We start from the raw sequence: 13423 nt of genomic DNA, 5'->3' as shown, positions 1-13423 counted from the left end.
AAGTGAATCAGTTATACATATACATATGTTACTATATCTCTTACTTCTTGCGTCTCTCTCATTCCCACTCTCCCAATCCCACCCCTCTAGGTGGTCACAAAGCACCGAGCTGATCTCCCTGTGCTATGTGGCTGCTTCCCACTAGCTATCTATTTTATGGTTGGTAGTGTATATATGTCCATGCCACTCTCTCACTTTGTCACAGCTTACCCTTCCCCCTCCCCATATCCTCAAGTCCATTCTCTAGTAGGTCTGTGTCTTTATTCCTGTCTTGCCCCTAGGTTCTTCTTGACATTTTTTTTTTTAGATTCCATATATATGTGTTAGCATATGGTATTTGTCTTTCTCTTTCTGACTTACTTCTCTCTGTATGACAGACTCTAGGTCCATCCACCTCATTACAAATAGCTCAATTTCGTTTCTTTTTATGGCTGAGTGATATTCCATTGTATATATGTGCCACATCTTCTTTATCCATTCATCCAATGATGGACACTCAGGTGGCTTCCATCTCCTGGCTATTGTAAATAGAGCTGCAATGAACATTTTGGTACATGAATCTTTCTGAATTATGGTTTTCTCAGGGTATATGCCCAGTAGTGGGATTGCTGGGTCATGTGGTAGTTCTATTTGTAGTTTTTTAAGGAACCTCCATACTGTTCTCCATAGTGGCTGTACCAATTCACATTCCCACCAGCAATGCAAGAGTGTTCCCTTTTCTCCACACCCTGTCCAGCATTTATTGCTTCTAGATTTTTTGATGATGGCCATTCTGACTGGTGTGAGATGATATCTCACTATAGTTTTGATTTGCATTTCTCTAATGATTAATGATGTTGAGCATTCTTTCATGTGTTTGTTGGCAGTCTGTATATCTACTTTGGAGAAATGTCTATTTAGGTCTTCTGCCCATTTTTGGATTGGGTTTTTTTTTGTTATTGAGCTGGATGAGCTGCTTGTAAATTTTGGAGATTAATCCTTGGTCACCTGCTGCATTTGCAAATATTTTCTCCCATTCTGAGGGTTGCCTTTTGGTCTTGTTTATGGTTTCCTTTGCTGTGCAAAAGCTTTGAAGTTTCATTAGGTCCCATTTATTGTTTGTTTGTCCCATTGTTTGTCCCATTATTATTTGGTTTTATTTCCATTTCTCTAGGAGGTGGGTCAGAAAGGATCTTGCTGTGATTTATGTCATAGAGTGTTCTGCCTATGCTTTCCTCTAAGAGTTTGATAGTTTCTGGCCTTACATTTAGGTCTTTAATCCATTTTGAGCTTATTTTTGTGTATGGTGTAGGGAGTGATCTAATCTCATACTTTTACATGTAGGTGTCCAGTTTTCCCAGCACCACTTATTGAAGACGCTGTCCTTTCTCCACTGTACATTCCTGCCTCCTTTATCGAAGATAAGGTGACCATATGTGTGTGGGTTTATCTCTGGGCTTTCTATCCTGTTCCATTGATCTATCTTTCTGTTTTTGTGCCAGTACCATACTGTCTTGATTACTGTAGCTTTGTAGTATAGTCTGAAGTCAGGGAGCCTGATTCCTCCAGCTCCGTTTTTCGTTCTCAAGATTGCTTTGGCTATTAGGAGTCTTTTGTGTTTCCATACAAATTGTGAAATTTTTTGTTCTAGATCTGTGAAAAATGCCAGTGGTAGTTTGATAGGGATTGCATTGAATCTGTAGATTGCTTTGGGTAGTAGAGTCATTTTCACAATGTTGATTCTTCCAATCCAAGAACATGGTATATCTCTCCATCTATTTGTATCACCTTTAATTTCTTTCAGCAGTGTCTTATACTTTTCTGCATACAGGTCTTTTGTCTCCTTAGGTAGGTTTATTCCTAGATATTTTATTCTTTTTGTTGCAATGGTAAATGGGAGTGCTTTCTTGATTTCACTTTCAGATTTTTCATCATTAGTGTATAGGAATGCCAGAGATTTCTGTGCATTTATTTTGTATCCTGCTACTTTACCAAATTCATTGATTAGTTCTAGTAGTTTTCTAGTAGCATCTTTAGGATTCTCTATGTATAGTATCATGTCATCTGTAAACAGTGACAACTTTACTTCTTCTTTTCCGATTTGGATTCCTTTTATTTCCTTTTCTTCTCTGATTGCTGTGGCCAAAACTTCCAAAACTATGTTGAATAAGAGTGGTGAGAGTGGGCAACTTTGTCTTCTTCCTGATCTTAGTGGAAATGCTTTCAGTTTTTCACCATTGAGGATGATGTTGGCTGTGGGTTTGTCATATATGGCCTTTATTATGTTGAGGAAAGTTCCCTCTATGCCTACTTTCTGCAGGTTTTTATCACAAATGGGTGTTGAATTTTGTCAAAAGCTTTCTCTGCATCTATTGAGATGACCATATGGTTTTTCTCCTTCAATTTGTTAAAATGGTGTATCACATTGATTGATTTGTGTATATTGAAGAATCCTTGCATTCCTGGAATAAACCCCACTTGACCATGTTGTATGATCCTTTTAATGTGCTGTTGGATTCTGTTTGTTAGTATTTTGTTGAGCATTTTTGCATCTATGTTCATCAGTGATATTGGCCTGTAGTTTTCTTTCTTTGTGACATCCTTGTCTGGTTTTGGTATCAGGGTGATGGTGGCCTCGTAGAATGAGTTTGGGCGTGTTTCTTCCTCTGCTATATTTTGGAAGAGCTTGCGAAGGATAGGTGTTAGCTCTTCTGTGAATGTTTGATAGAATTCGCCTTGAAGCCATATGGTCCTGGGCTTTTGTTTGTTGGAAGATTTTTAACCACAGTTTCAATTTCAGTGCTTGCGATTGGTCTTTTCATATTATCTATTTCTTCCTGATTTTGTCTTGGCAGGTTGTACATTTCTAAGAATTTGTCCATTTATTCCAGGTTGCCCATTTTATTGGCATAGAGTTGCTTGTAGTAATCTCTCATGGTCTTTCTTATTTCTGCAGTGTCAGTTGTTACTTCTTTTTTACTTCTTATTCTATTGATCTGAGTCTTCTCCCTTTTTTTCTTGATGAGTCTGGCTAATGGTTTATCAATTTTGTTTATCTTCTCATAAGAACCAGCTTTTAGTTTTATTGATCTTTGCTATCATTTCTTTCATTTCTGATCTTTATCATTTCTTTCCTTCTGCTAACTTTGGGGTTTTTTTTTCTTCTTTCTGTAATTGGTTTAGGTGCAAGATTAGGTTGTTTATTCGAGATGTTTCCTGTTTATTAAGGTAGGATTGTATTGCTATAAACTTCCCTCTTAGAACTGCCTTTGCTGTATCCCATAGGTTTTGGGTCATCATGTCTGCATTGTCATTTGTTTCTAGGTATTTTTTAATTTCCTCTTTGATTTCTTTAGTGATTACTTCGTTATTAAGTGGTGTATTGTTTACCTTCCACGTGTTTGTATTTTTTACAAATCTTTTCCTGTAATTGATATCTAGTCTCATAGCATTGTGGTCGGAAAAGATACTTGATACAATTTCAATTTTCTTAAATTTACCAAGGCTTGATTTGTGACCCAGGATATGATCTATCCTGGAGAATGTTCCATGAGCACTTGAGAAAATGTGTATTCTGTTGTTTTTGATGTAATGTCCTATAAATATCAATTAAGTCCATCTTGTTTAATGTATCATTTAAAGCTTGTATTTCCTTATTTATTTTCATTTTGGATGATCTGTGCATTGGCGAAAGTGCGGTGTTAAAGTCCCCTACTGTGAATGTGTTACTGTTGATTTCCCCTTTTATGGCTGTTAGTATTTGCCTCATGGTTTGAGGTGCTCCTATGTTGGGTGCATAAATATTTACAATTGTTATATCTTCTTCTTGGATCGATCCCTGGATCATTATGTAGTGTCCTTCTTTGTCTCTTCTAATAGTCTTTGTTTTAAAGTCTATTTTGTCTGATATAAGAATTGCTACTCCAGCTTTCTTTTGGTTTCCATTTCCATGGAATATCTTTTTCCATCCCCTCACTTTCAGTCTGTATGTGTCTCTAGGTCTGAAGTGGGTCTCTTGTAGACAGCATATGTATGGGTCTTGTTTTTGTATCCATTCAGCCACTCTGTGTCTTTTGGTGGGAGCATTTAATCCATTTACATTTAAGGTAATTGTCGATATGTATGTTCCTATTCCCATTTTTCTTAACTGTTTTTGGTTTGTTATTGTAGGTCTTTTCCTTCTCTTGTGTTTCTTGCCTAGAGAAGTTCCTTTAGCATTTGTTTTAAAGCTGGGTTGGTGGTGCAGAACTCTCTCAGCTTTTGCTTGTCTGTAAAGTTTTTAATTTCTCCATCAAATCTGAATGACATTCTTGCTGGGTAGAGTAATCTTGGTTGTATGTTTTTCTCCTTCATCACTTTAAATATGGCCTGCCAGTCCCTTCTGGCTTGGAGTTTCTGCTGAAAGATCAGCTGTTAACCTTATGGGGATTCCCTTCTGTGTTATTTGTTGTTTTTCGCTTGCTGTTTTTAATATGTTTTCTTTGTATTTAATTTTTGACAGTTTGATTAATATGTGTCTTGGTGTGTTTCTCCTTGGGTTTATCCTGTATAGGACTCTCTGTGCTTCCTGGACTTGATTAACTATTTCCTTTCCCATATTAGGGAAGTTTTCAACTATAATCTCTTCAAATATTTTCTCAGTCCCTTTCTTTTTCTCTTCTTCTGGAACCCCTATAATTCGAATGTTGGTGCATTTGATGTTGTCCCAGAGGTCTCTGAGACTGTCCTCAGTTCTTTTCATTCTTTTTTCTTTATTCTGCTCTGCAGTAGTTATTTCCACTATTTTATCTTCCAGGTCACTTATCCGTTCTTCTGCCTCAGTTATTCTGCTACTGATCCCTTCTAGAGTATTTTTAATTTCATTTATTGTGTTGTTCATCGTTGCTTGTTTCATCTTTAGTTCTTCTAGGTCCTTGTTAAACATTTCTTGCATTTTGTCTGTTGTATTTCCAAGATTTTGGATCATCTTTACTATCATTATTCTGAATTCTTTTTCAGGTAGACTGTCTATTTCTTTGTTAGGTCTGGTGTGTTTTTATCTTGCTCCTTCATCTGCTGTGTGATTTCCTGTCTTCTCACTTTGCTTCTCTTACTGTGTTTGGGGTCTCCTTTTAGCAGGCTGCAGGTTCGTAGTTCCCGTTGTTTTTGGTGTCTGTCCCCAGTGGCTAAAGTTGGTTCAGTGGGTTGTGTTGGCTTCCTGGTGGAGGGGACTAGTGCCTGTGTTCTGGTGGATAAGACTGGATCTTGTCTTTCTGGTGGGCAGGTCCACATCTGGTGGTGTGTTTTGGGGTGGCTGTGGCCTTATTATGATTTTAGGCAGCCTCTCTGCTAATGGGTGGGGTTGTGTTCCTGCCTTGCTAATTGTTTGCTATAGGGTGTCCAGCACTGTAGCTTGCTGGTCGTTGAGTGAAGCTGGGTGTTGGTGTTGAGATGGAGATCTCTGGGAAATTTTCGCCGTTTGATATTACGTGGAGCTGGGAGGTCTCTTGTGGACCAGTGTCCTGAAGTTGGCTCTCCCACCTCAGAGGCACAGCACTGACTCCTGGCTGCAGCACCAAGAGCCTTTCATCCACACGGGTCAGAATAAAAGGGAGAAAAAGTAGAAAGTAAGAAAGAAAGAAAGAGGATAAAATAAAATAAAGTAAAGTAAGGTAAAATAATATAAAGTTATTAAAATAAAAAATTATTAAGAAAAAATGTTTTTAAAAAGTAAAAAAAACAAAACACGGATGGATAGAACCCTAGGACAAATGGTGAAAGCAAAGCTATACAGACAAAATCTCACACAGAAGCATACACATACACACTCACAAAAAGAGGAAAAGAGGAAAAAAATCATAAATCTTGCTCTCAACATCCACCTCCTCAATTTGGGATGATTCGTTGTCTGTTCATGTATTCCACAGATGCAGCGTACACCAAGTTGATTGTGGATATTTAACCCTCTGCTCCTGAGGCTGCTGGGAGAGATTTCCCTTTCTCTTCTTTGCTCGCACAGCTCCCGGGGCTCAGCTTTGGATTTGGCCCTGCCTCTGTGTGTAAGTCACCTGAGGGCGTCTGATGTTCGCTGATAAAGGACGAGGTTAAAGGAGCCGCTGATTCGGGGGCTCCGGCTCACTCAGGCTGGGGGGAGGGAGGGGTATGGAGTGTGGGGCGAGCCTGCGGCGGCAGAGGACAGTGTGACGTTGCACCAGCCTGAGGCGCGCCGTGTGTTCTCCCGGGGAAGTTGTGGCAGTGGCGGGCTGCACAGGCTCCCCGGAAGGGAGGTGGGGATAGTGACCTGTGCTCACACATAGGCTTCTTGGTGGCGGCAGCAGCAGCCTTAGCGTCTCATGCCCGTCTCTGGGGTCCGCGCTGTTAGCCGCGGCTTGCGCCCGTCTCTGGAGCTCCTTTAAGCAGCGCTCTTAATCCCCTCTCCTCGCGCACCAGGAAACAAAGAGGGAAGAAACCACACTAAAGTTTGCAAATTATTTTACAAGTTGAGTCAATTCTAACTATCTTATTAAAAATAAATATATAGTCTCCTAACAGACTTCTTAAACTTTTTTTTTCTCCCTGTATGAATTCTTCATGATTCTTTATCTTCTTTAACTTGCTTATCAGACACAGATTTCAAGAAATGCCAGTAAGCCCTCTTTCAAGAAGAAATGCAAATGGAGTCCACAGTTGACCTGTTTACTGTACTATATGATATGCTACACTTATTAAGAAAAAAAAAAGTATGTCATTCAGGTTGAATTAATACAGTTTGACACATTTGAAGATACTCCAGACATATTACAGATTTTCCTTTATCCCAGGAATGAAGGTCTTCTTCTACATAGTTTTACAGCTGAGTAGTTTATCCTTCAAATCGTCAAAACACTCAATTCTCCAGCAATTATAGAGAGAAATGATAGGCCATTACATATATATATAAATATATATAATTTATGGCTAGCATTCTTAGAAGACATGAATCTTAACTTTGAAATGGCTATAAGGAAAGACTGAGTGAAGTTAAGGAACAGAATTAAACTACACTAAACTAAATCAAAGGCACATTCACATTCTATTTAGAAAACGAAATTCAATTCTATACCTAAACCATAGATACACAAATATAAACTGTTAATATATTAACTTTGTAGGATCAGTTGCAAATAAATCCAAATATGGTTTGGACTATCAGAGGTTTATACCCTTGTGTTACATAATTCGGGTTTTTAATCGTTTTTATGTAGAAATAAAAAATCAGATAAATAATTCTGCTCCACCCAAATACACTATCAAATACTTGTGTAAGGCTGACAGATCTACTTTAAGCAGTTGGTATTATTCTACTATGGTGATACTGATACTTTCATAAATGAATTTTTAGTTAATCAAAGAATTTAAAAAGTGGGTCATTTTTAATTTTTCTAGACTGTAAGTGTAAAACTTAAAATAGGGATAAGAAAAATATCTGCATTTTCAAGTTTTAAGAAAATTGTATGCTGTAAAATATTTCTTCTACTTTTAGTTTCTTCATTATTTAAAAAAATTTTTTCTTTTTAATCAGAAAAAAAAGTCAGTCAGGCTACTTAAGTACGTAAACTCATGTGGCTTTCTGAAAGACCCTGCACCTCTCTACCTCTGTCCTCATTTCCTCATCTATAAAATGGGGATAATACTTACCTCAGAATTTTTTATGAGGATTAAACTAGTTAATAATGTATATGATGTGCTTATAACAGTGGCTAGCATATAGTAAACCCTCTATGTGTGTTAGTGTACAGTAACATTCTGATGGTCTTTTTCTCCAAGATAATTGAGGAGGCTTCATTAGTCACTGAAATTAACAAGAAAATGTGAACTAAGAAAAATATTTCTATTCAGTTATTCTTAATATGTACCTTCCGTGCTATTGGTTCCTGACCTTCCATCAATGTGTACCAGCTGACAAGTTTATTCCAGCCCTCAGTTGGCAACAGTATGTAATCCAATTCATCAATAAGATGCTCCTTAAGTGACTGGGCATCACCATCTACAAAAGGAAAAATAAACTCAATACATAAAAAGAAACAATACTACATAACTCTAAATACTTTGGTTGTACACATTAAAAATTACTTAAATTCATGGAGACTAACTCAGGTATTTAAATAATGAGTTTTGAAGAAAGCTCTGAAGAGGTTCACATCTAAGTCTACATATTCCAAAATAAACTGTTGCTTTACAAAGTTTCAATGTGTACCAGGCAACCAACAGTGTTAAAAAAAATAATTTTTCTTTTATTGGGCTCTTAAAAAAAATACTAAAGTGTAACTGTTAGCCAAAGGATCTGAATGAAGACTGTTTCCCAAATATTTTAAGTATCAGAGATTCCTCACATGGTAATAGTGATCGTTCTAGCATTAGCTGATGAAGAAAATTCAGAAGCAAATCAATAACCTTTAACAATAATGCCAAAGCACATGGGCTGGGAACCATGACGGAAATTACAAAAGGGCATCTCATTACTCCAGAGGGCCCATGATCTAGATTCCTCCACAGATCTAAAGTAGAGGTAGTTGTTCAGATATGGTTCTAATTCTATGATCCATTTTCAAAATTCCAGTTGAACTAGAAATGTAGTATAGGACAGGCCAGAGATAGATATCTATTTTAGATCAAAAAATATATTCAAGGAAATTGAGTAACTTGCCCCAAATCATTCAGAAAATTGCAGGTACTATGAAAGGTATTATTATGGAAAACCCTTTTATCTCAGTTGATTTTCAGAACAATATTATGAAGTAGATAGCTACATTTTACTTAGTAAATAGATTCAGATATTGATTAACTTGCCCAAGTTCACATATAGAAAACTGTAGAGACTGGACTCAAACATGTATCTGTTTATGCTAATATCCATTTTCTTTCCACTATAACAGACTACTTTGAAGTAAATTTAGGAAAAGAAAAAAAGTTCAAAAATTAAGATTTCTATGCTATTCTCCACAATAATTCAAGATTTTGAGTAAATGATTTTATTATGTAACAGAATCCAAATAGTAATTTATATCTAGTGGATAAAATAAAATGATCAATTTTTGGATCATTTTTTTAGGAGGAGAACACCCCTAAACACAGAACCCCTAATTTTTGTTACTTCTGTGCTTATTGATATAAAATTGATATACAACAAACTGTTGCAGATTTAAGGTGTAAAATTTGATAAGTTCTGACATATCACTACAAGTGTGTAACCATCATCACCAAAACGATGAAGAGATCTATCAGTATCCCCCCCCACACCAAAGGTTTCCCTGTAGCGCTTTTTTGTAATCTCTTCTTGTCCATCCAGGTCTACTGTCCTGTCCCCTGAAAACCAATTATCTGTACTTTGCAAGTGTAGACTAATTTGCATTTTCTACAATACTATATAAAAAATAGTATGTACTGCTTTGTTTGGCTTCATTTATGCTGCATCATTATCTTGAAATCCGTCCATGTTTTTATGTATCAATAGTTCATTCCTTTTTATTGCTGAGTAGGATTTCATTATATGGGTATTCTATAATTTGTTTATCCATTCAGCTGTTGATGGGCATTTTGGATTGTTTCTAATTTTCTCTACTACAAATAACAGTGATGTGATCACTCATGTACAAGTTTTCATATGTAGAATGGTTGGTTCCTATGGTAAATGTATGTTTAGCTTTTTAAGAAATTACAAGACTACTTCATTCCCAAAAACAGTGTATGAAAGTTCTACTTGCTCCACATCCTTGTCAATACTTGGTATGGGCTCATCTTTTAAATTTTAATCATTTTAACACATGTATAGTAGGACCTCATTGTGGTTTTAATCTTCATTTTTCTAATGACAATTGATGTTGAGTATATTTACACGTGCTTTTTTTCCTTTAAATTTTTATTTATTTTTGGCTGTGCGTGGGCTTTCTCTAGTTGTGGCGAGCCGGGGCTACTCTTCATTGTGGTGTGTGGGCTTCTCATTGCGGTGGCTTCTCTTGTTGTGGAGCACGGGCTCTAGGTGTGCAGGCTTCAGTAGTTGTGGCACACAGGCTCAGCAGTTGCAGCTTGCGGGCTCTAGAGTGCAAGCTCAGTAGTTGTGGCACACGGGTTTAGTTGCTCCATGGCATGTGGGATCTTCCTGGACCAGGAATCGAACCTGTGTCACCTGCATTGGCAGGCAGATTCTTATCCACTGCGCCACCAGGGAAGTCCCACATGTGCTTTTTGAAAACACTATCTTCTTTGGTGAGGCATCTGTTCAAACCTTTTGTCTACTTTTTCCACTGGGCTTTATGGAATTGCTTATTCTGCATATAAATATTTTATCAGCTAGGTGATTTGCAAATATTTTCTCCCACATTGTGCTTTATTGTTTCATTCTCTGAACAGTGTCATTTGAAGCGTTTGTTAATGATGAAATACAAGCCAACAATTTTTTTCTTTTATCAACTGTGCTTTTTAAATTCATATTTAAGAAAACTTTGCCTAACACAGTGTCACAAAATTTTTCTATTTTTTTTATAGTTTTGGTTTTTACATATAGCTCTACGGTCTGTTTTGAGTTAATTTTGTATATGGTGCCAGGTATAGATCAAAGTTCACCTGTTTCTGGCAAATAGATAATGCTCAAGCAGCATTTGTTTAAAAGACTATCTTCTCTCCACTGAATTCTCCTTACAACTTTCTGTAAAATCAATTGGCCATATATATGTGTGGATCTACTTCTGGATTCTCTAATCTGTTCAACTGATTCTTACCTCACACCATATACAAATATTAACTTAAAATTGATCAAAGACATAAATATAACAGCCAAAACTATAAAACTCTTAGAAAAAAACATAAGTTTTTTCTGATCTTGGATTAGGTGATGCTTTCTGACACCCAAATCACAAGCAACCAAATGAAAAAAACAGATAAATTGGACTTCATCAAAATTAATTTGCGCTTTAGAGGCACCATCAAGAAAGTAAAAGACAATCCACAGGTTAAGAGACAATTTTTGGAAATCATATGTCTGATAAGGGACTAGTATTCAGAATACATAAACAACTCCTAGAACATAATAAGTAGACAAATAACCCAATTAAAAAATGGGCACAGGATCTGAATAGACATTTCTCCAAAAAAGATATAAGCAGCACAGACAAGATACTTAACATCATTAATCACTAGGGAAATACAAATCAAAATAACAATAGATACCACTTCATACGCATTACGGCTACAATAAACGAACAATGACAAGCGTTGGCATGATGTGGAGAAACTGGTACCCTACTTCTTGCTGGTGGGAATGTAAAATGGTGCAACTATTTTGGAAAAGTCTAGCAATTCTTCAAATAGTTAAACACAGAGTTACTATATGACCTAGTAATCCCATGCTTAGGTATAGATCCATGAGAAATTAAAATATAAATCTACACAAATATTTGTATGTGAATGCTCAGAGCAACATAATTCATAATAGCCAGAAAGTGAAAACAATCCAAATGTCCATCAATTGATGAATGGACAAATTAAATGTGGCTTATCTCCATACAATGGAAAATTACTCATCCATAAAAAGAAATGAAGTACTGATTCATGCTACATGAAGACACTTTAAAACTTTGTGCTAAGGGAAAGAGGTCAAACGGTAAGGCCACATATTGTATGATTCCATTTAGATGAAATGTCCCTAAAAGGCGAATCCATAGAGACAGAAGTATACTAGTGATTGCCTATGGGTGGGTCTTGAGTGGGGATGGAGAGTGTCTGCTCATGGATACGAAGTTTCTTTCTGGGGTTACGAAAATTTTGTGGAATTAGACGGTGGTGATGGTTGTAAAACTTTGTGAATATACTAAAAAACAGTGAATCACAGAATTTAAAAGGATGAATTCTATGGTATGTAAATTCTGTCTCATTTTTAAATGAGAGAAAAAAACCTACTAGGAATGTGATTTGGAATTGTGTTGAATCTGTAGATTGAGTGGGGGAATTTAACAATATTGAGTTTTCTGATCCACTAACATAATTTCTGTCTTTATTTAGGTTTTATTTATCTCAGCAATGTCTTATAGTTTTTAGTTTACATGTCTTGCACATGTTATTAGATTTATCTGTATTTTATATTTTTGGTGCCACTATAAAATGTACTTTTAAAATTTCAATTCATGTTAGTTCATTTTTAGGGTACAAAAATACAATTGGTTTTTGAATAATGATCTTGTATTCTAAAGGCTAATCTCATTTATTAGTTCTAGAAGTTTTCTTTTTATAGATTCCATTAAATTTTCTACATAGACATAGGTGTATGTGAATAAAGGAAGATTTATTGCTTCTTCTGATACAAGCTGTATGCCTTTTAACTCTTCTTCTTGCCTTATTACACTGCCTAGGCCCTCCAGTACAATCTTGGCTTGAAGAGCTGAGAGTAGACATCCTTGCTTTTTCCTGATTTTAGAGGGAGAGGACTCAGTCTTTCACTGTTGAGTATGTCTTCTGTAGGTTTTCCACAGATGTCCATTATGAGGTTGAGGGAGTTTCCTTGTATTTTACTCTTTTGTTTTATATGATATATTATCTTTGTAATATTTATTTCTCTATTTATACTTAATGTTTATTTCTCTATATATCCTCTTTATTGTTGGACTTGATTTACTAAAATTTTGTTAATAATTGATTTATCTATGCTCATGAGGGATAATGGTCTAGAATTTTTTCTCTTGAAATGTCTCTGCCAGATTTTGGTATCAAGGTAATGACGGTTTCATAGCATGTATTGGGATGTATTCTCTCCCAATTTTCTAAAAGAGCTTTTGTTATTCAGGGCTATTCAGAGAATCCATTCTTTTGGAATGAGCTTTGGTAGTTTTCATCGTTCAAGAAATTTGTCTTTTTCATCTCATTTGTTGAATTTAATGGCATAAAGTTCATAATATTCTTTTATTCTCCTTTTGCTGTTTGTAGATTTCTGTATTGATGTTACCTCTCTTGTTCCTGATATTGGTAGTTGTATCTTTTCCCTTTTTCTGGTGATCAAACTAGGTATTTATAAATTTTATTATCTTCACAAAGAACCAGTTTTTGGTTTCATTGATTTTCTCTATTTTTCTATTTTCTCTTTAATTTCTGTTCAGAACTTATTAGTAGTTCCTTTCTTCTGCTTGATTTAGGTTTAATTTGTTCTTACTTTTAGTTTGAGTCAGAAACCAAGGTCAAAGATTTCAGACCTTTCTTTTCTTTATAGATGTTAAGGGCTATAAATTACCCCCCCACATACTATTTAGCTACCTTCCACAAATTTTGATATGTTTTGTTTTCACTTTCATTTAGGTAAAAATACTTGCTAATTTCCCCTTTGAGTTCTTTTTGACCCATGGCTTATGCAGAAGTATGTTAGTCTCCAAACATCTGAAGATGTTCCAACTGTCTGTTATTAACTTCTTATTTATTCCACTGTAGTAAGAAAACATATTTC

General features: G+C 35.9%; 1 protein-coding gene across 2 annotated transcripts in view; it reads right to left on the bottom strand.

Moving 5' to 3' along the window:
- Positions 1 to 13423, bottom strand: part of USP15 (ubiquitin specific peptidase 15) — a 127102-nt gene that overhangs the window by 90330 nt on the left and 23349 nt on the right. For both annotated transcript variants that reach the window (XM_082665047.1, XM_082665048.1), the window contains exon 3: positions 7854 to 7984. In XM_082665047.1, the coding sequence (XP_082521173.1) occupies positions 7854 to 7984 (131 nt within the window). The remainder of the gene's footprint in view (positions 1 to 7853; positions 7985 to 13423) is intronic.

This window comes from Grampus griseus (genome assembly GCF_964374135.1).
Source record: "Grampus griseus genome assembly, chromosome: 11".
Classification (NCBI taxonomy): domain Eukaryota; kingdom Metazoa; phylum Chordata; class Mammalia; order Artiodactyla; family Delphinidae; genus Grampus; species Grampus griseus.
Note: the sequence above shows the minus strand (reverse complement) of the source record. Positions and strands in the feature narration are given on the sequence as shown.